The sequence below is a fragment of the Lagenorhynchus albirostris genome, chromosome 10 (assembly GCF_949774975.1).
Source record: "Lagenorhynchus albirostris chromosome 10, mLagAlb1.1, whole genome shotgun sequence".
Lineage (NCBI taxonomy): Eukaryota > Metazoa > Chordata > Mammalia > Artiodactyla > Delphinidae > Lagenorhynchus > Lagenorhynchus albirostris.
The window spans coordinates 35,178,644-35,199,811 of record NC_083104.1 but is presented as its reverse complement, the minus strand read 5'-3'; the positions used below and the strand labels follow the sequence as shown (position 1 = coordinate 35,199,811).

The 21,168-nt window shown below is 53.5% G+C and overlaps 1 protein-coding gene across 3 annotated transcripts in view; it reads left to right on the top strand.

Moving 5' to 3' along the window:
• The window catches only part of CACNA1D (calcium voltage-gated channel subunit alpha1 D), a 318,418-nt gene extending 297,362 nt beyond the window's left edge, over positions 1-21,056 (top strand). For 2 of the 3 annotated variants that reach the window (XM_060161573.1, XM_060161574.1), the window contains 8 exons: positions 8,462-8,578; positions 9,289-9,656; positions 10,359-10,385; positions 11,561-11,710; positions 13,053-13,222; positions 15,966-16,087; positions 18,165-18,485; positions 18,959-21,056. In XM_060161573.1, the coding sequence (XP_060017556.1) occupies positions 8,462-8,578; positions 9,289-9,656; positions 10,359-10,385; positions 11,561-11,710; positions 13,053-13,222; positions 15,966-16,087; positions 18,165-18,485; positions 18,959-19,252 (1,569 nt within the window). In that variant the 3' untranslated portion in view covers positions 19,253-21,056. The remainder of the gene's footprint in view (positions 1-8,461; positions 8,579-9,288; positions 9,657-10,358; positions 10,386-11,560; positions 11,711-13,052; positions 13,223-15,965; positions 16,088-18,164; positions 18,486-18,958) is intronic. The other variant, XM_060161575.1, reaches the window with a different exon arrangement.
• The last annotated feature ends 112 nt before the right edge of the window (positions 21,057-21,168 follow it).

Genomic DNA, 21,168 nt, shown 5'->3' with positions numbered 1-21,168 from the left:
ACCATCCAGCTCCACTCTCTGCAGTGACCAGTGCAGGATGAAGGGAGATGTGGACAGGACAGGAAGCTCAGACACCCCCATTTAAACTAACACATACACCTGCATGCCCAAACCAACCCAGGCGACACCTCAGGTTCCATCTTAACGCGTCCGCGGGAAATACCACCACACCCAAACCTCATCCGACATTGTCCGTCTTTAATTCAAAGCCAGTCTGGGGATGCCTCTTTGGAAGCAGTGTGGTCCAGTTTCAAGGACACTGGGAGTCAGGGAACCTGGGTTCTAGTCCCAGTTCCAGCGTTCACTTGCTGTGTGACCTTGGGCAAGACACTTAACCTCTCTGTGCCTCAGTTTCCCCATCTGTAAAATGGGGGTAATAATGTCGACCTACCTCACAGGGCTGTTGTGAGGAATAGCTAAGTGATTGTAAAGCACTTTGAACGTATAATTGCTTATTATTAAGACTACAACAATAATAATATCATATGCCTGTTTACTACCAGAACTTTAAGAAATTCTTGTTTTTCTTTGACCTCTTCTCTGTCCTGTAGTGATCCATCGAGAAAGAGAACTCTCCCCTTTTTGAGATATCTAGGAAATGCATAAAGGTGTAAACAGAAGGAACTCTTCAGGTTGTTTTCTCACATCTTACAAAAAGTAGATGCTTTTGCACAAGAAGTTGCTTCGAGGGGCGGGGGGAGGTCCCCTCTGAAATGCTCCGCTGTTTCCAGGCAGTAGTTGAGGAGTCAGTACACCTGATGCTGAGCCCAAGATACCCAGAGGTATTCAAAAGTTGAGTGCAAAACCTTGAAGTTCCTGAAATGTCTAGAGAAGAGAAGGGTTACAAGCCCTGGTCTGTGCAGACTGGAGGCTGCGTGCATGTGTGCGTGTGTGCAGGGCCTGGAGAGGCCCAGGATGTGGGGAAGCCCAGCTCCTGGCTGTTCTCATCCTCGGCCAGGCAGGGTGGGGGAGCCGGGTAGCCAGTGGGAAGAGTGGTGCTAGCAGAAGTCCCCCAGGCCCGTCCTATGCATGACTGAGAGGGTCCCTCCCAGCCTGGAGGTCTGCTCCAGCGATGTCTTCTGTGCTGTGACCTTTGTTCCACTTGGGAAACGGGCCTGGCCCCCAGTTCGGTTCCTATGTGTGCAGACTGTCTTAAGTCTAGGAGCTCGTGGTGGGTTTTCTGGACTCTCACAGCAGAGTCTGTGGGGCCAGAGAACAGGGTTGACCTCTTCACACAGCACCATGCGTGGTGACGTGGGCATGGGGGCGACCCCTGTGAAAATGTCGAAGCACAGCTGTACCTGCTAGTTGACAGCTGTGGCCCCCAGCACTTTGAGTTTCCTCACCCCCTGCTAACATCCCAGCCCTGCACCAAACCCCTCTGTGATTCAGTAACTAGAGGGCGAATGCCTGGTGTAGCAGGGACCTCTGGGAGCCTACTCTGGTCTGAAGGCCCACCTCTGCTCTGACTGGGTAGTGCCCGGGATAAACCAGTTATTAAGCATGTGGTGTATCATCCCTGAAAAAGAAGCTGGTCAGCTCTGTGGGCACAGGTAAGGAGTTTATCCACCATCACAAACGATCCCTCTGTCCCTGACCGACTCTGATGTCGTTTACTAAATACTAAAGGGAGTGTTTGTGCTCGCCCCCGCCCCCTGTCTGTGTCACCCCATCTCAGAGGCCCACAGTGACCATCTGTCTTCTAGATATAAGTCTCTATACACCACAGCCTCAGCAGAACAGCTCTAAGCAATCCACGTGGCTGGTGTCTCCACATGCCTTTCTGCACAGTCCTTCCAAATACGTAGAAACTGGAAAGCAGTAACTTTCTGGGTGGGATTTACGGAACAGTCTAAGTGGAACGTGAGAATCTTGCCCCGCGTGGGCCTGGCTGTGTGCTGAGTGACGGCCCTGGTGGTGGCTGGTGGCTGAGATCAGTTGGTGAAGGACAGCCAGAAGTTGTCGGGGCCACCTCCCGCCTCGCTCGAAAGGGAAACGAGGCTTCCCTGGAACCTGGCTCACAGTCAAACTGCAGATACCTCTGTCCTTTTCCCTAAGACCTTAAAAGAAGAGTATAGCTTTAAACGTAGAAAAGTTGTAAGAGACAAGTCATGTTTAATATGTCAGATTGACAGACTCAGCAAACTCGGTGCCCAACACCAGAATCCACGGTGCTAAACTCTTAAGCTCCTGGATGGAAGACACAATGCAGGCCAGGATCCATCGCAGGGACACAGATGTAGGATCGGGCCTCAGGATCTTCTTCAATAGCTTATTCTATGGTGTGACCTAATTAAAAATTCAGTTGATCCACAGGATTATTGGGTACTGGATTCTCTACTCTTAAAGGCAGGAGATCCTTCCTCTCTAAGAATGGTAATTATTATTTTCAAAAGTCTCTGAGACGATAGAATTACTGAAAACAAGGGAAGTTACATGATGTCATCGCAAAAGGTCTTAATTACTGTGGCATGCTATTGACTAACACCCACCTAGGAGCCCTCTTTAGCCCAAACGTATCACGATTTGGTTATCCACTGGCAGGAGCTTGCAAACACTCGTGGTTCCTTGGTTGGGTAGGTACCTGCACGAATTAGTTCTCCCTGGCACACCGTAGCCCTGAGAGAGGTGGCTATTGGGGGTAATGGGAGGGCACATCGCTCTAAGGCACAGTGAAGGCAACCCATGCCAAAGGCTAACTCAGAGAAGCCACGAGAAGGATGTTTCTTCCCAAAGTAGAGAAAGGTCGGGGGAGATCACAGGAATCCTGGATGGGGGAAGACCCCAGCTCCAGGAAAAGATGGTGTTGCCTGTCTGAGGGCAGGTTATCATCAAGTTCTACAACTTTTTGGTCTCAGGAACCTTTTATGCTCTTAAGAATTATCGAGGACCCTTATGTATCAATATTTACTACATTAGGAATTAAAGCAGAGATTTTTAAAACGCAGAATATGCAAGCACAAAGATGCCGGAGAGATGAGATCCCCAAGGTTTATGCAGCCTTTGAAAAACCCCACTGTGCTCTCAGGAGAGGATGAGAGCGTACAAGGCCGAGAGCATCCTTGTCTTATTATGCAAAACACAATGACCTCTTGGACCCTTTAAGGTGTCTCAGAGGGCCCCAGGGTCCTTGGGCCACACTTTGAGAACTGCTGCTCTGGGGGATTGATCCCATATCCCCCCATAAAGGAAAAGGGTGCTGGAGCCTTTTTCCAATCTCCTGCCCCTACCTTGAACTGTCCCCTAACTCCCAGGCCCGTCCCCAATCCCAGCCCACTCACCCATACACGGAGCTGCCTGGGCCCCCAGCGTCCAGCCCGCGTTCAGGCTGAGAGTTGTACCGTACATGCCATGTCTCACTGCCTGTGCTGATCTGGAGGAATGGTGGTGTGAATTCGTGTGTGAGAGAGAAGTGTCTGTAAGGATCTCAGCTCCTGAGAGTGGCACGGCGGAGACAAGGATATGCGCTGAGTGTAGGACCGGTTTTCGCGATACCTGGTGATTTCTGTCATTGCCGTGATACAAGAGTGCTGCTGAGTTAGTTGTAAGAAGTTTCACCTTGACTGAGTGGCAGCCACAGTCATGTGGGGTTGCAGTCATGAGTGAGCGCATGGTGGGAACTGGATCCTGGCACTCTTCCCCGTAGACCCAAAAAGGTGGGGCGGCATGGTGTCATTGGAACAGCAGAACTGCGCGTCGCGATCCCTAGCTGAGCCATCACTCGTGTGGGCAGGTCACTTAACCAAATGGGAATCATCTTGGCTCTCCCCTCCCCGGCCCGCCCTCCCAAGATGTAGTGGGATAAAGTATGTTACACTGCAGTGACAAAGATGCTAGCAGAATAGGTCTCGATTTGTGACTTCTGCTAAGCCCACATTTTAAGTAAAACTCTGTTATCAGGAAACTGGCAAGCATTTCTCCAATGCTGGTGTTAAAACTACAACCAAGAATTAAGGTGGAACTAAAACAGATAGCTTTGTCAGCTCAGAAGAAATGTCACAGATTGCTTTAGATAATTTTTTTTAAGTCGCAGGGAAATGTCATAGATCACTTTAGGTAATTTTTTTAAACGTCCCTTTATCTTTCAAAAGGAAGGTAACAAACTCCATGTACACAGCTGAGTGCCGCCCCCAGGGTAACTTACACGGTAATGTTACAGCTGACTTTGCAGGGAGGGTGGGAATCACTGTGCGTGACTCACGGGGGGCGTGCCTTCCTCGTAATTCTAGCTCTTTATGTTTATATATAACTCGAGGACTGTTCATAACGGACGCAGAGGCCACACCATCACATCTTCCCTGGTGGAGAGCAATGACAAAAGAAGGGGTGTGCCTGTGTGTGATGTGTGTGCATGTGGGGATGCAGGGGAGGTGAGAGGGCTTATAGATAAACAGGTGTATGCTGTGAGAAGTTAATCTCCAGTTCTTTGTGCCGAGGGAGCTAGTGTAAAATGATCCCTTCTAATTGGGTAGGGGCAGAAGCCTGCTAAAGGGTTAACCAGAACTCGCCTTTAACGAGATGACCGAGCAGGGCCGGCCTTGGCTGCGGGAGACCTGCCTGTGGTAGAGACCGGGCTCTGCTCTTTGGCTGGAGCCTGAAAGCCTGGCACTCATACCCGAAGATGGATGGCCTGGCCCAGTCCCGACTGGAGACTCACATCTCTTATCTGCACTGTTACAGTGTAGGTTCAGGAGGGGTTCCTGGGCGTTTCTACGTGCTGAGAGCTGGCAGACGACCGGTGTGAGTGATGGCGCTAGCTTAGGGAGACAGGCAGTGAAAGCATTTCAGATGCACCAGGTAGGAAAAACTTAACCCTGAAAGTGGGCAAGAGAAAGGAAGGTAAATGAATGTTCCTACTTGAGGTTAAAATATCATACATTTATGCTATTGCTTCAGAAATATTGACAGAGATTTTATAGTTTGGGGTTTTTTTTTTTTTTTGGTGACTTAATCATTCACTAGAGTAAATATCTATAAAATTCCAATTAAATGGTGTCTAAAATTTAAAGCAGCGGTCTACAGGCAAAGCGCCGACATTTCTTTTTTTAACAAAAATATTTATGAGAACATCTAGCATTTAAAAATCAACCAGAAACTAGGCTTGATTCTGTTTAATATTTTATATGATTGGACATCTTAAAACAAATCGATAATGTTTATATTTTATAGAAATTCTGTGTTTATTCAAAACCATAATTCTATTGTGATGTTAATGGAATGACTTTATATGGCTTTAATTGTGTTGGTTTAAATGCTAATGACCACATTTCAAATTAAAATAGTATTTTGCTGATAGGGGTAGACACAGATATGACATATGAAAGCGTAGATAATTTTACTGATTGTAAAGTGTTTATTTCCAGAAAAAAATGTTTTTTTTTTTTTTTAAGGGCTGTGAAAAAAAGTCATTTTTTCAAGGGTTTAAGATAGATTTCTGCACTTTGGGAATTGGAACTTGTGCCTATGGAATTTTTGGAGCAGCCTAAGCTACCTTTTAGCTTGATATGTGTGTGCTAGAAAATTTTTCATTATCATGTTTTGTGATATGTAATAAATTCAGGGTGCTGTGCTTAAGCTTCGTTTCAATTCAAGTTTGGGAACATCTGTTTCCCTCATTCCCAACCCTGGCAGACACCCCTACTCCCCATAGTACCTCCCCCCTCCCTCCCCGTCTGTCCTTCCTCGGATCCCCTGTGAAAGAGTACAGTCAGTCTCTGACTCTTAGGAGGTGTGTTCCTTCCTGCGTGGAGCAAAGCAAAATATAATCATGATTTCTGAGCCTCTGCTCTCCTGTCTGGGAAGAGTGATGCTTTCTCTCCTCCTTTGATGTCTCTTTAATAAATATGTTGTCCTTATTTGTCTTTGGACGTGGCCTCTTGGGCCACCTCTCAATTTCCTCCATGATTTATGTTGCAAACAAATTCTCTGTCCTGTGCGTTTGTTCACTGCTCTCTCCTAATCTTGTGTATCATTGAAGACATGCTGGAGACAGTTTCTGGTTTTATTATGCAATTATGTCATATGTGTATTTCAGTGAAATGTCAACCCGTCAACAGAGGATGATGTTAAAAATTATCCAAATAAATAGTTTTCTATTTCTTCTAATCAGACCTAGTCCAGTCAGTTGAATGACAGTGAACAGGATTATCTGTTGTTATTTAAACAGTTTTCCTGGCCCACGCTGCCTTGGGACGTGGATTAAGGTACATAATTTACCTGGGGATGCTGACTCGGTGCACTGTCACCTGTGTGTGTTTTGTGGCAACGGAAGCGGGTGTCTCAAACCTGGTCTCTTGCTTGGGAGCCTCAGATATGTAACAGCTCTTTCTTTCCAGTGATCCAAAATCAGATGGTGAAACTCTGGCTTCGTTTATCTTCCCTTGATAACTGTGCCCTACAGAACACTGCCTGGATGAATTGCAGGCTGTTCAGTACGACTGGGCTCAACCTTGCTGCCCAGGCCTGCAGCTCTGCTGTGCAAGAGCTTTTCATCCACTTGGCATTAGAGTTGCCTTCCTGATGTTTCCCTGAGAATGGTGTGGGTCTGCCTCTAAGACAGATGATTTCCCAGGCTCAGATGTGCCGGAAGCGGGGTCCTGAGAGAGGAAAAGAGTGAGCGTGTGTGTGTGTGTGTGTGTGTGTGTGTGCGTGTACATGTGTGTGCTTGTAGCTGTACGTGTGTGCACGTCTGAGTGCGTGTGTCTGCTGTCTGTGATCAGAGGGACAGGTGAGTGAGAGGCAGCCTCACTGCCCACACCACAAACTGTTCTGGCTTTGGCCCTGGGACACGTGTGTCCTTCCCCTGCGAGACCACAGCCTTCTTAGCCGGGAACCTTAAGGCTTTGACTCCAGGCAGCTCGTTCACCCCCACGGTTCATAAAATGGAAAGGTCTGGGGCTCCTGTATGCAAAGAATGGTTCAAACCAGACGCAGCCTGGTGTGCGACCTTTAAAAGGATCCTCTCGCAGGCTGAGGGCTGTTACGAACGATGCCATTTTCACGAGAGCCTCTTGGGCGGTTCCATAGGACTGCAGAAGACCGGTCTGAGCATTCCCACACTCGTGGGCTCGGTCCTGCCGGATCTGGCAAGATGGGGGCCACCCTCCCCTCCTCCCCTCCCCCCCACCCCCTCCACTGCCCGGCGTGTCTCAAACGTGGTCATCAAGCTTTGCCTGTGCCCTGTACCACCCGCTGCCGGGGCTTGTGGAGGAAGGACAGGGAAGCGGTCCCCCCCCTCACACTGGGGGGTGTTAGCTGCGGGTGGAGACCCGCACAGCCAGGGCCTCAGATGTTCTCCACACCTTTAGTGGCTACTGAGGTGCAGACAGACGGCCGGCAGGTGAGGGGGTACCACCCGGGTACAGGACGGGTGACCTTAGACCGGGGACAGGGAGGGAATGCCTCTTTCCGATGCCAGTCTTTTTGTGTCCAAGGATAGAGTAACTGTACTCTCCCTATTAGCGTGCCATTTTTCTTCAAATTGTTGGTCAAAACATAATTTTCTCAGAGCCAGCAACCACCCCTCCCCCATAGGTAGTCCATAAGCATCTCGAATATTTCCCTAGAGAAATTTAAGTACAATGGGGGGGCTTCTCCCAGGCCCTGTCCCACTGGAACCCGGGGCCCAGGGTGAGGAAGGCCGGCCGTGAGGGCCTCGGGGAAATGCAGAACGTCCATGAGGGGCCTAAGGGGTCACCTGGCAGGTCTGGCGCCGCCTCCAGAGGCTGGAGCCCCTTTCAGTGTGTTGTGGTCTTCAAGAGGATGACCCAACCATTGGCGAGTTCTCCACCTGAGCACAGGCTGCAGGCCCAGGTGCCAACAGATGGCCATGGAGCCTGGCCCTGCACGGCAGCCCAGGTCTGTGCGTGTCTGTCCATCGCGTTCTGGTCCTGAATGTGCTGGTGGCTGCAGTGTGTTGTGTCCTGCCCTCGTTCCCATGGCTTTGAAGCAGAACCAGTGGCCCAGTTGGCTGCCTGGTCTGCTGGCCCTCTGGCACCTGCACTAGGCTTCTCATCCTGGACACAGCCAGCGAGCGCTTGCCACCCTCCCTGTAAAGCAGCCGCGCCGTGCTCCTCGCCCCGTCCGAGGCTCCGGGAGATGGCGCTCTGCGGGCCATCCTTCTGCAGACAGTCATTTAGACATGGGCCTGGGCTCTTGGCCATGGCAGACCCTAGTACTAGTAAGCAAGCGCTGTTCCCTGCGAGTGGGGGTGCTTGAAAAGGCGGTCACTGGCCTCAAGCATCCCAGCCCAGGACCATCTTGAACTCCTGACCACACCCTCCATCCCTGAGGCTGCAGGGACACCACCAGTTACATTCAAACAAGTGGTTAGTTCCCTGGACTGTCCTTTGGAGAAACCTTCCCCTCCCACAACTGAATCAGGCAGGAGCAAAGCCAGGACCCAGGCTGGGCCCAGGCCACCCGTGTTGTCTAACCTGTTTTGCCATTTTCATTGATCTAGGCGGGATTAAGGACACTGCACGACATTGGGCCAGAAATCCGGCGTGCTATCTCATGTGATTTGCAAGATGACGAGCCGGAGGAAACAAAAGGCGAAGAAGAAGAAGATGTGTTCAAAGTAATTATTCCACGCCTAGCTACACACTGGCCACTTGGAAATAGCGGGGCAGGAGTCCAGTTGGGGCAGTTAACGATCTGCCCAAGAGCCTGGAGGATGCACACCAGCCCCAGGGCCTAGAGGGGCTTGTGGACCGTGCCCTCCCCCCTGCAGACCCTCCCCGTTCAGCAGCACCCCTCCTAGGGCCAGGCCTGCTCCTTCCCAGAGCTTGCTCCTCTGCCCCACACTGGCCACTTCGGAGGAGCTCGGTCACGACCACTGGCCGGCGTGGATGAGCATCCTGGGTCCTCCTAGCAGCCGCCGGCCCTCCCCACCCCTCCTTCCCCGGGCCGGCTCTTTGATCTGCCAGCGGGCCCTCCACTTCCCAGCCCCCGGCCCAGAGACCTGCCTGCCGCCCAGCCTCGGCCACTGGGGCTGCCGACAGCCCTGCTGGGCGAAAGTCAGCTCACCTTGGAGCAACCGGAAGAGTGCACTTGAATGACAGCCGAGCGCTTGCTCCCCAGCTCAGGAATCGGTAACCTTCCTCATTTCAGGGGGACCGGCTGGCACACACAGTCACCCTGGTCACTGAGACGCTCAGACTGTTTCACAGGGATTCTATGGAGCTTACCTAGAATTTGTTTTTCATGTAGAAAAGAAATTACCTAACATAGCTAGCCTGCATCAAATATTTGTTAAATTACCTGGTGTTGTCTCCCATTATTTTGCAGAGAAATGGTGCCCTGCTTGGAAACCATGTCAATCATGTTAATAGTGATAGGAGAGATTCCCTTCAGCAGACCAATACCACCCACCGTCCCCTGCATGTCCAAAGGCCTTCAATTCCACCTGCAAGTGATACTGAGAAACCGCTGTTTCCTCCAGCAGGAAATTCGGTGTGTCATAACCATCATAACCATAATTCCATAGGAAAGCAAGTTCCCAGCTCAACAAATGCCAATCTCAATAATGCCAATATGTCCAAAGCTGCCCCTGGAAAACGGCCCAGCATTGGGAACCTTGAGCATGTGTCTGAAAATGGGCATCATTCCTTCCACAAGCATGGCCGTGAGCCTCAAAGAAGGTGCAGTATTAAAAGGTAACGTTTAAGATGTGTTTGCACTTGGTAACGTAGTGTCAGCCCAAGGCAGGTTTTTCTCCCATCTCTGGCACAGGTGGGAGGCTCCCTGCGGGCATTGGTGTTAGGACCCGTGAGTGCCTCCAGGTCACAGCTTCTTCAGGAACTGGCCATGTGATGAACCCAAAGGATAAAGGGCCACCTGCCACCCTGCATCCTGCTCTACACGATGCCCCTTAACGCAGGAGCAGCTGCAAACTCTACCTTCCCCGACTGTACCACATAATTCGGGACTGGCAGACTTTTCCTGTAAAGGGCCTGAGAGTAAATATTTTCGGGTTGGAGCCTCATACAGTCTCTGTTGTAGCTAGTCACCTCTGTTATCGTAGCAAGAGGCCAGCCATAAATCATATGTAAGCGTACGGGTGCAGCTGTGTCCCGATAAACCTTTATTTGTGGACACTGAAATGTGAACTTCATGCGCTCACGTGCGATGAAATATTTTTCTTCCTTTGATTTTGCTTCAGTTCTTTAAAAGAATAAAAACTCTTTGTAGCTTGTGGGCCATGCAAAAACAGGTGACGGCCTGTATTCAGCCCATGAACCATAGTTTGCCGACCCCTGCTCTAGGGAGTAGCTTGATATATTTGCTTTTTAAATTTTGCTAGAAATATTTAACTTTTATCTTCTCCCTCCCTCCCGTGTTATGCCTTTCCTGGATAGAACGCGCTATTATGAAACTTACATTAGGTATGTGCTCATTGCCTGTATTTATGTGTTAAATACTGTGTGTTCTAAGTGGGACCAGATGGCCTCTCTGAGTGCTGAGAGATGAGAGAGCCCTAGGAGCCAGCTAGCCTAGTGCAGGGCATTACAGCCCAGGGCTGTGGACGCAGAGCTTTCAGATCCATATCTGCACAGACTGTGTTAACCACCCAAGGACCTAAGTTCACATGCGGCGCGCCCACAGCTATAGCCCCGCAGGCCTCAGTGCGGTGCTGGGAGAGCCCCTGGCCTGTGGAGCTGGGCAGTCGTGCTGCTGTCCGGGGTCAGGCCTCTTGTGGAGGCTTTGTAAAAGCGTGACCCCCCCACCTCCTGAAGTCCAGGAGCCAGGCCTTCTCCTTTGTCTCCTGGGCAGCCCCCTACCCACGGGCAGTATACCCTGCTCCCTGTTTGTTGAACCCAGTTGGACTGTGGGTGGGACGGTCATGGTGTTGGGGACAGGGAGGACAGATGTCCTGGTTTAATGATCTCAAGTTAGAAGTTACTTGAGCTGGAGGAGGGTGGGAGAGAGTGAAGAGCTTGGAGGAAGCACAGTCCTCTGTTTGTAGAGCAGTGATGCCACAGAGCCTGGCCGGCTTCCCTGAGGGCCGAGGCCAGGACATCTGGGTTCCAGGGAGACATCACGACAGTCCTGGGGCAGGGCTGTCTTTGAAAACGTGGTGGACGTTGTCCGGGAGAGTCTCCCTCCCCTGGGACCCTGTACTCAAAAATCCTGTCACCTTTCCTGGGTCAGATGCTCCAGGCTCTGAGGGCACCTTGGGCCGGGGTAAGGAGGCCCAGGGATCCGAGCAGGTGGCCTGGGAGCCCATCACCGCAGGTCTCTAGGTCCATTTTCTTGCTCTACTCCCAAACTACATCTACTCTTTTGGTTCTCAGGCCTCTGGGGGTAGTGGTGTGGCACTAGCATCATCAAGGCACTGAGGGAGAAACCCCTTCCTGGTACGTGCGTGTGCACACACATAGACACACACACACACAGCACCGTTGCCAGAGGCATTAACAATCCAGCCCCACTTGAGGCAGGAGCACCCAGGGAGACGCCAGAGCGCCTCGGGCAGGGCTGCCGTGGCCACCGCCGAGGCACCGCCGGAGGAGCGGTCTGCCGCCCGCCCAGCCGCTCAGGCCCTCTCTCCCAACTGCAGGGCTGACTCAGGAGACGAGCAGTTCCCAACTATTTGCCGGGAAGACCCAGAGATACACGGCTACTTCAGGGACCCCTGCTGCTTGGGGGAACAGGAGTACTTCAGCAGTGAGGAGTGCTACGAGGACGACAGCTCGCCCACCGGGAGCAGGTGAGGGCTCTGTGGCTCGGGACGACCTGAGGAGGCCTTGCTGTCTCCTGGCCCTGGGGCTGCGCCTGCCCACGAAGCCACGGGCCACCTGCTGCTGCCCTTGGGACTGTCCTGGGAAGCAGAGTGGGAGCACAGCCTCCAGGCCACAGGAGAAGTCAGGGCAGGAGAAGTAGGACTGGAGAGAGGCAGAGTGGAGGCTGTTTTTTCAGGCCTGTTGACTTATTTCCACCAGGGGCCCACCCGTGAGGCTTTAGTGTAGGCTCTAGAAATGAGAGCCTTTGCTGAACGCTGAGCGCTCTGGGCTGGGGGTTCTCGCCGTGTAGCGGCTCGCCAGCCCAGAGCTTGGTCGGTCTTAATGGACAGCACTCCCATCAGGAGGCCTCTCCTAGAGGTGAGGGGACAGGAGGTCAGAGTGGCACCTCTCTAGGCTCCTGTCCTGAAGAAGGCAGGTATGAGGTTAAAGCGGACACTTTGCTTTAGGACAGGTAGCAGGCAGTGCAAGGGGACAAAGGCCACCTCCCACCCTCTTCTCTGTAACCTGCATCCCACTGGGACCGGTGGCCCATTGAAGTGGACGTGGTTCTGTGGTGAGGTCACTTCTGGCGTCTGAGATGTTGTTAAACGTCAGCCTCGTCCTTCAGGCCAGCCGCAGCCGGGCCTCCCTCACGCCGCTCTGCGCCACGGCCTTCCGCAGGCCTCCCTGGAAGCCTGACTTGCAGCCGCTGGTTCTGAGCCAGCTGCATTCCGACTTTCCGTCTTCAGGGCCTTTGCTCACACCACGACCACCCCTTGGATGCCCTTTCCCCACCTGTGCTCAGCTAATCCCACCTTCCCTTCAAGGGCCTGCTCCTCCTCTGACTGGAATTGAAATGCCGCCCCCACCCCTGCCCCGAGAACCCACGGAGCCCCACCCTGAGCCCCTCTCTCCCAGCGCCCACCTTCGCCAGCCCGCGTTAGCATTCCACGAGGTATTCGCTAAGCTCCCTGACCGCGCTTCAGGCATCTCTGTGTCCCAGGCGCCCCGCTCAGCACCTGGCCGAGGGCAGACCCTCGGGAAGAAGCGAGCGGGTGATAGTCAAGCTTGCAGGGCATCTGCAGTCCACATCTGACCGGGGCCTGAGGCTGCCCCAGCGAGGGAAAACACCAGCACCTCACTCATCGCAGGTCTGCCGTCCTGAACCTTCCTGTGGCAGCCCTTGCCCTCCAACTAGAATTTTCCCTGGAGCTGAGGGCTGCCTTGTTCTCCTGTGTCCAAGGCGGTGGGGAGAGGACTGTGACGTGGGCTTGTTAATTAGGCTCTCATGTGTCCCTTGCTCTCTCTTCTGGCCTTTTCGATCACCAGGCAGAGCTACAGCTGTGGCTACTATACCCGATACCCAGGCAGCAGCTTGGACTTCGAGCGGCCTCGAGGCTACCATCACCCCCAAAGCTTCTCGGAGGATGACGACTCACCTGTTTGCTATGATTCCCGGAGGTCTCCAAGGAGACGCCTGCTCCCTCCCACCCCAACATGTGAGGCCAGATTTTTTGTTTGGGAGCAAGGCTCACAGCGAACAGTGTGCCTCTCCCCCTGCCCCAGCCCGGGGGTGGTGACGGACGTGGTCCTGCCATGGTGGGGGCCTCCAGTCCCCGAGACCAGCCCCCTAGTTGGAGATGCTGTTGGCTTTCTTTCTCATCTGTGTGCCACGTGGTAGGGCTTAAAGCGCTTCCTGCTGAGAACAGAGAGAGACAGTGTGAGGCCCCACAGTTGCACGGTATGTCGCACCTGATGAGGGTTTTCTGTGCGCCTCATCACTGCCTTTGAGCTTGGGATCTGCCCTGACAGGTAGGCAAGACATGCACCGTGGTGTTGATGAGCCCGCTCCCTAGATGGGGCCGTGACCCCTTAGAGGGCGGAGGATGGGCCCACGCACAGAGTGGACTTGAGCCCAGGCCTCTGCCCAAGGCCCACGCCTCTGAGGAGCACCTGGGGGTTCCTGGTATCCATCCTTCCTCCCCTCCCCCACCTTTGCCTTGGTCTGCCAGTGCTCTCTGCTCATGGTAGGTTGTGGCCTTGGTGGTGACCTCTAGGGTAGGCACCTCATCCTGGGACCAAGGAACCCCGTCCTGCAGAGAAGGGGCAGGGGCTGGCTGCTCCCTGACCTGGTTTTCGTGGGCAGCTGGCATCAATGGTGCCACCAGGAGATCTGGGTCACCCCCAGTGAGGAACTTGAGCCGGGGAAGGAAACAGAGCAGTGGCCCCTGCCAGTTCCTGGCTGGGTAGTTTGATTTTGGACATGTGGACATTTTGATGCTGGTTAAAGAATGTCCACTTCTGGCGTTTCTGAAGAATGAGGCATATTTTGGGGTAGGACTCTAATCAGTAACCAAAAATAACCAAGACACAGTGGCTCTGAGTCTGCCATCTAGTGCACGGTAACAAGTGCAGTTGGGTGGTGCCCAGGTCCTATCTCTCTCCAGCTGTCATAGCCCTGCTGGGAAGTGTAATCAGACCCATTTCCATGGTTAATATTTAATTTCACAGCCCCAAACAGAAGCTGCTAAACACAGCAGCTCAGGGGTCCATCAGTACCAGGTGACGCACATGCAGGCGAGGCTGGACAGAGGCCCCTGGCCCTGTGAGTTCCACTGCCCTCCTGTGACCCCCCTTTCTCCCTTTGGTGGCCACGATAATCACCATTCGTGGGCACTGCCTCTGTGAATCAAGGACCCTGAGCGGGCAAGAGTGGCTGCCCTCTTTATTTTTAAGGGTGAATAAATTACATGCATCTTATTTGCTTTGCTGCCCATCCATTCAGACCTCAGGCAGGGAGACCACGGAGCCCCTGTGTTCTCAGCCACAGCGGGATTACTTCCCCCCATTAGAGACGGTGGTGCAGAGCAAAAGAGAGGATCCACTTTCAAAACTGAAAGGTGCTACCTGAATGGCAGCAGGGGTAGTTTTCCTTTCCTGGCTCCATCCCCTGGCACCACCCTCTGACCCTAGGAGGGTCCGAGAGGTGGTGCTGACCAGGGAGGCCCGTCCTCCTCTTAGAACACTTAAGTTCGGTCCCGCGTGGCGCGTGGAGGGAAGGCTGTCTGATGCGGATGGCAGGTGCCTGTGTCCCATGTTGGCAACTGGACGAGGAGGCCCAGCAGGCCCCACGGTGTGCGTCGGGCCCGCGAAACAGGGCTCGTTGTCTGTCTGGTCCCTCCCTGGTGGGCAGTGGCCGGCAAGGGCTCGGTCTGGTCTCCGTGTGCTTTTGGAGCCTGGCCCCCAGAGAACGGGCTCTGCGGCTTCGTGTGCAGTCCCAGGATGCCGGGGGGCCTCCCCAGGCAGGTCCCTGCAGTTTTCCAGTGCAGGAATTAGGGGAGTGTGGAGTGTTGCCGGGGCATAAGAAATGCCCCGTGAGCTTAGAAAGCAGAGTTCAAGAAAGGACTGTTGAGGTGACTCAGCGCTGCCCCGCAGGCCACCAGTAAGGCTGCCGAGGCAGCTCCAGGGCGGCAGCGCCTGAGGGGAGGTGTCCTGGGGAGGCCTCTGGCCTGTGCTCGGGGCCCAGAATTCAGACTCATCTCGCGGGCCTGGTGCCCCGTGAAGCCACAAGTTCTGGGTCATCTTGTCATCACTCGACCTGTTTATAAGCGTCTATTCAAAGTGGCTGTTAACAGGGCAGCCAACCGCATTTTTTAAAGTTCAAGGTATCCTTTCTTGTTTGTTCTGTCTTCAGGGCTAGGGAAGCTGGGTCTTTCCCCACAAAAGGATCTGCTTATTACCTGGTTGAGCTATTAGGGCAGGTAGCAAACAGAACTGTAAACATAACACAGGAGCACCGGCAGGATGCTCCAGCCCCCAGAGACGCTCAGGATGTCTGGAAGGTGAGAACGGGACAGTCAGCAAGCGTCTCTGGGATTCTAGAATGACGTCGTGTACTTGACCTGGAATGCTGTGTCCCCACCACGTGCAGGGACAGGGGCCTAGGATCAGAACAGCCACCCTCTGGCTGCTTCTAGCTCCTCCCCCTGAGAACAGGTGTGGCAGGGAGGAGAAATTGACTTGCTCTTTTGAAAACATCCCTTAGTCAGGCTGCTTCTTCCTCCCTCCCAAAGTTCTGAGACACCGCCCCCCGCCCACCCCGGTGCCCAATGCTTTTCCTTGGATGCCTTGCTTGCTTCCTCCTGGGCCCCCTGCTGAATGTCCAGGGGGCTGCCCTGACCCCAGAGCCCCGGGGCCCTGACTGCCGGTTTCACAGCTGCACGGTGTGCTTTAACTTCTCAGCCCCCCGGAGATCCTCCTTCAACTTCGAGTGCCTGCGCCGGCACAGCAGCCAGGAGGAGTTCCTGCCATCCCCCGCCTTCCCCCACCGCACGGCCCTGCCTCTGCACCTGATGCAGCAACAGGTGAGCCGGCACACCTGGCCCTGCCCCCAGGGCCGATGGGCACCCTGTCCCCCTTGGCTGCCAGCCCTGGAGGGAAGGGGGACCCTTCACAAACACTCTGGTTCAGTCCTGTGACCACCTCGCCAAATAGAAACTATCATGAACCCTGTCCTACGGACGAGCAAGCATCGCAGAGGGAAGGTGACATCCCTGAGCTCACACAGGAGCTGAGCGGCCGAGCTGGCATTTGAGTCCCAGGTTGCCAGCTTCCAGAGCCGGGCTCTCAGCCTAGCCACACACACCCTCCCTCGGCACTGGAGGCAGGGCCTGGGACAAGCCACACTGCAGGGAGTGGCGGCCGCTTGACTGACCCTGAACAATCGGTGCTGCCCTTGGCTCTGACAGCTTGTCCCGTCATTTACGGAGCCCTCTGGGGGCCGGGCCCTGGGGTCACGAGGGTGTGTGAGCCTCCGACCTGCCTGCGAGGGGAGTGTAGTCCAGGGAGACCGGCCTGTCAGGGCGGCCGGACAGGAGGGAGCCCAGGGCCTGGAGGGCCTGTGGGGCTTTGCCTCCAGGACAAGGATGTGGTACTTTGTCTTCCTGAAAAGAGCACATCAGAGCTGCTGTCCGTGTGTGTGTGTGTGTGTGTGTGTGTGTGTGTGTGTGTGTGTGTGTGTGTGTGTGTGTGTGTGTGTGTGTGTGTGTGTGTGTGTGTGTGTGTGTGTGTGTGTGTGTGTGTGCGTGTGTGTGCGTGTGTGTGCGTGTGTGCGTGTGCGCGCGTGCGTGTGCGCGCGCGCGCGTGTGTGTGTGCGCGCGTGTGTGTGCGCGCGTGTGTGTGTGCGCGCGTGCGCGTGCGCGCGTCAGGTGGGAGCACACACGGTATGGTATGCTTCTTACCCTGAGCGTCCCTTTCAGAGTCTCTGTTCAGGTCTGCCAACCTTTTGCCTTTCTGTCTTCCTTTTTTAAAAAAAATTATTTATTTATTTGGCTGTGCTGGGTCATAGTTGCAGCATGCAGGATCTTAGTTGCGGCAGGCGGGATCTAGTTCCCTGACCAGGGATCGAACCCGGGCCCCCTGCGTTTGGAACGCAGAGTCTTAACCACGGGACCACCAACGAAGTCTGCTGCCTTCCATTTTTTATGTTAAGTTTTGTGTGCTGCTTTGTCGTGGACGGAGCACAAACCTCTGGAAGGCCCTGGCCATCACATGCCACACATCGAGTAGGCATGGAGGTCTTTGTGGGCTTGTGCGTGACAGTGCCCTGTCCCCTGCTGCCCCGCCCTGCCTCCCCCAGGCGGTCCTGGCTTCCGACTTGGCCACAGGCCTGGTGCTGTTCATAAACCCAGCCTCACCGTCCCCCTCTGCAGAGTGGGATGCCAGGGCAGACCTGCCATGGCGTCTCTGGAGGTGGAAGAAGCAGGCTTGTGCCTACCTGGTGCTTCTGAGCAGAGTGCTGGCCGCGGGATGAGTTGCCCTAAAGAGAACCAGCCTGTTTCCCTACGAGCGCTGGGTGCAGTCAGCTTGCCCTGAATGCACTTGCCTATTCAAACCCGGAGTGAACCGGGTGGCGTGTTCATACCCCACAGCTTGTGCGTCTTCCCTGTTTCTTCATGCTTCTAAGCAATTTCACCAACAACTGATTCCTACCTGGGAAGAGTCACAGGAAATATATTATGCATTTGGGGGAAAAGAAAACATGGTCTGCTAGAAAGCCAAGTTTTTACGGCCAATTCATTGAATTACTCAGTGTGCTGTGTCCTTCTGAAGCCCCTGTAAAATAGCGCCTCCAGCCTGGTCTGTTTTTTTGTTGTTGTTGTTGTTGTTTTGTTTTTGTGGTATGCGGGCCTCTCGCTGTTGTGGCCTCTCCCGTTGCGGAGCACAGGCTCTGGACGCGCAGGCCCAGCGGCCATGGCTCACGGGCCCAGCCGCTCCGCGGCATGTGGGATCCTCCCAGACCGGGGCACGAACCCGTGTCCCCTGCATCGGCAGGCGGACTCTCAACCACTGCGCCACCCGGGAAGCCCGGTCTGTTTTGAGGGGGCCCGAGGCCGGGACCTCTGAGGACCTCTGGTCTCCCCACTTCCTCTTTCTCCTCAGATCATGGCAGTCGCCGGCCTAGATTCCAGTAAAGCCCAGAAGTACTCGCCGAGCCACTCCACCAGGTCGTGGGCCACCCCGCCAGCGACCCCGTCGTACAGGGACTGGACGCCGTGCTACACCCCACTGATCCAGGTCGAGCGGTCGGAGGCCCCGGACCAGGTCAACGGCAGCCTACCGTCCCTGCACCGCAGCTCGTGGTACACGGACGAGCCCGGCGTCTCCTATCGGACGTTCACACCAGCCAGCCTGACTGTCCCCAGCAGCTTCCACAACAAAAACAGCGACAAGCAGAGGAGCGCAGACAGCTTGGTGGAGGCGGTGAGTGTGGCCACGGAGTCTGCATGGGAGGGCGGAACTGCGGAGAACCGCGCGCAACAGGAACGGGTGGTGGTTCTGAGGGCAGGTGGGCTCCGGAGCCCGGATGCCTGGCTTCTGAACCTGGACACCGCCCACTTCTTAGCAGCCAGGATGGTACTTAGAGCATGAATATGAAAACAGCACCCCTGCGGGTTTCATCAGCTAGCTGTACCTAGGACTGTGTGCGCTGTTCCTGCAAATACGACTAGCTTACACTGAAACATCTGTCCCCGGTGGGTTGCACTCTTGTTGGGCCACGTGCAGTGTTTGAGGTCCTTCAGATCTTCAAAGCCATTCACCTTCCCTCTTAGTTACCACGTATGGGGGCTAGCAGACATGACTGGCTGAGTCCCCAGAGCACATCATACAGTCACTGCTTGAGGTGCTTTTTCTGTCCTTTTGCATTCGTGCCACTGATCCTCTTTCCTGTACAGGTTCTGATATCCGAAGGCTTAGGACGGTATGCGAGGGACCCAAAATTCGTGTCAGCGACAAAACACGAAATCGCCGATGCCTGTGACCTAACCATCGACGAGATGGAGAGTGCAGCCAGCAACCTGCTGAACGGGAACGTGCATCCCCGGGCCAACGGGGACGTGGGGCCCATCTCACGCCGGCAGGACTACGAGCTCCAGGACTTTGGGCCCGGCTACAGCGACGAGGAGCCAGACCCCGGGAGGGATGAGGAGGACCTGGCGGATGAAATGATTTGCATCACCACCCTGTAGCCCCCAGGGAGTGGCCGACTGGCTCTGGCCTCAGGTGGGGCGCCGGAGGGCCAGGGGAAAAGTGCCTCGTAGTTAGGAAAATGTAGGCACCAGTGTGGAGTCCCTATTCAATTTAGACTTTTGTACAAGTGATGTCATGCCTCAAGGAAGCCATAAATCTGGTAGGGGACAGCCGCACCCACACACTCAGCCCCAGCTGTGGGCAAGGGCAGGTCCAGCCCTCCTGGAGAGGACCAGCGAGGAGGGCGGACAAGCCCTGCCCGCTTGTCCAGAGCGCTGGCCCGCCACCCGCGGGCATGAGGGGAAGGTTTAAAGGTGATGACGATCACCTTACCTATGTCATTACCTCAGCCATCGGTCTAGCATATCAGACGTTCACTGGGCCCAGCGTATCCATTTTTAAACCTTTTCCCCCCAAAACACACTGCTTCCTGATTCCTGTTCGGCTCTTCTGAAATACAGTGTGTAAGTCAGGACCTACCTACCAGCCGTCATCCTGAGAGGGGAACGGGACCCTGTAAACGGGGTTTTCTGTGACGTGACGCCAGTTTACAGGAGAGAGCATCACTCTGACGGTTGGTTTCTGACTGTCAGGCAAAGGGCAACTGTAAACTGGAATAATAATGCACTCGTAACCAGGTAAACTTAGATACGCTAGTTTGTTTAAAAATTCTAGATTTACTGTATATGACTTGTAATATACTATAATTTGTATTTGTAAAGAGATGGTCTATATTTTGTAATTATTGTACCGTATTTGAAATGCAGCAATATCCACGGGTCCTAATAATTGTAGTTCCCCACTCAAATCTAGAAACTATGAGTATTTTTACTCGGGCTATACAGAAGTAGAAGAAATAGAGCCAATTCTCATCTATCCAGTGGAAATCTTTTGGGGGTAAAATTTTAAGTTCAAAAGAACTTGGCACTACAGAGATTTTTCTAAACTATTTTGAGTCACTATAAATCTGTCTTTACACAAGAGGTACCAGATGACTATTTGCAGTCTTTTTTGGGGCAGGGGTTCTATGATTTGATGTTGCACCTTCTGATCCACCATGGGTTGCAGCTGTCTTTTGTTTTGCTTTAGTAACTCTCCGATGAGCACACTGCAGCCTAGGTCGAGCTGGTTACTCTGACCCGGTGGCATTCATAGTTGTGGTTTTCTCAGCTGCCCCCACAGGACATTTCCGGCGCAGAAATAATCGCACAGGTGAATGAAGTCCTTCTGCTGTTGTCCCCTGGGGACCGGTAAGGCTGCTTGTCTTAGGAAAGAAAGAAGGAGTGCTGGGGACAGAGGGGGCAAAGGATGATCTATAGGACTAGACGTCGGGCTCTGTACAAATCGTATTGTTGCCTTTTTACAAAACATTGCTGTACTGTGTGTTCTCTTTGAGGGCTTTTATATGCAACTGAATGAGGGCTGACGTTTTCATTAGAACGCACTCACACTCCAATTGTACTTCTCGATGAAAACCCACGTTTGGATCATTAGACCCATCAAGGCTTCCTTTTCTGTTCACAGAATTGTGCCGACTTTGTCAAGTTACCTTGGCAGGGATTCCCTGCAGTCAGAAAGACTGGTAGCGATTTTGGGTTCAAAGTTTTTAAATATTACGTAACCTGTTCATGTTTTTTTTGGTTTTTTTTTTTGTAAATAACACTTTGTTATGAAGACCTTACAAACCTCTTCTTAAGACATTCTTACTCCAGATCCAGGCAAAAACACTTCAAGGTTTGTAAATGACTATTTCCTGACGTAAATTCTTTTTTATTAAAATGCAAAATGATCTTCAGAATAAAACTGTGTTAATAATTTTATTGTACTTGGGAGCCCTCCTCGCAAAGAGCTGGTGTTGGCCAGTGAGAGCTTCGGGGGGGCAGGTGCTCTGTGAGGGCACTTCTGCAATTATGTA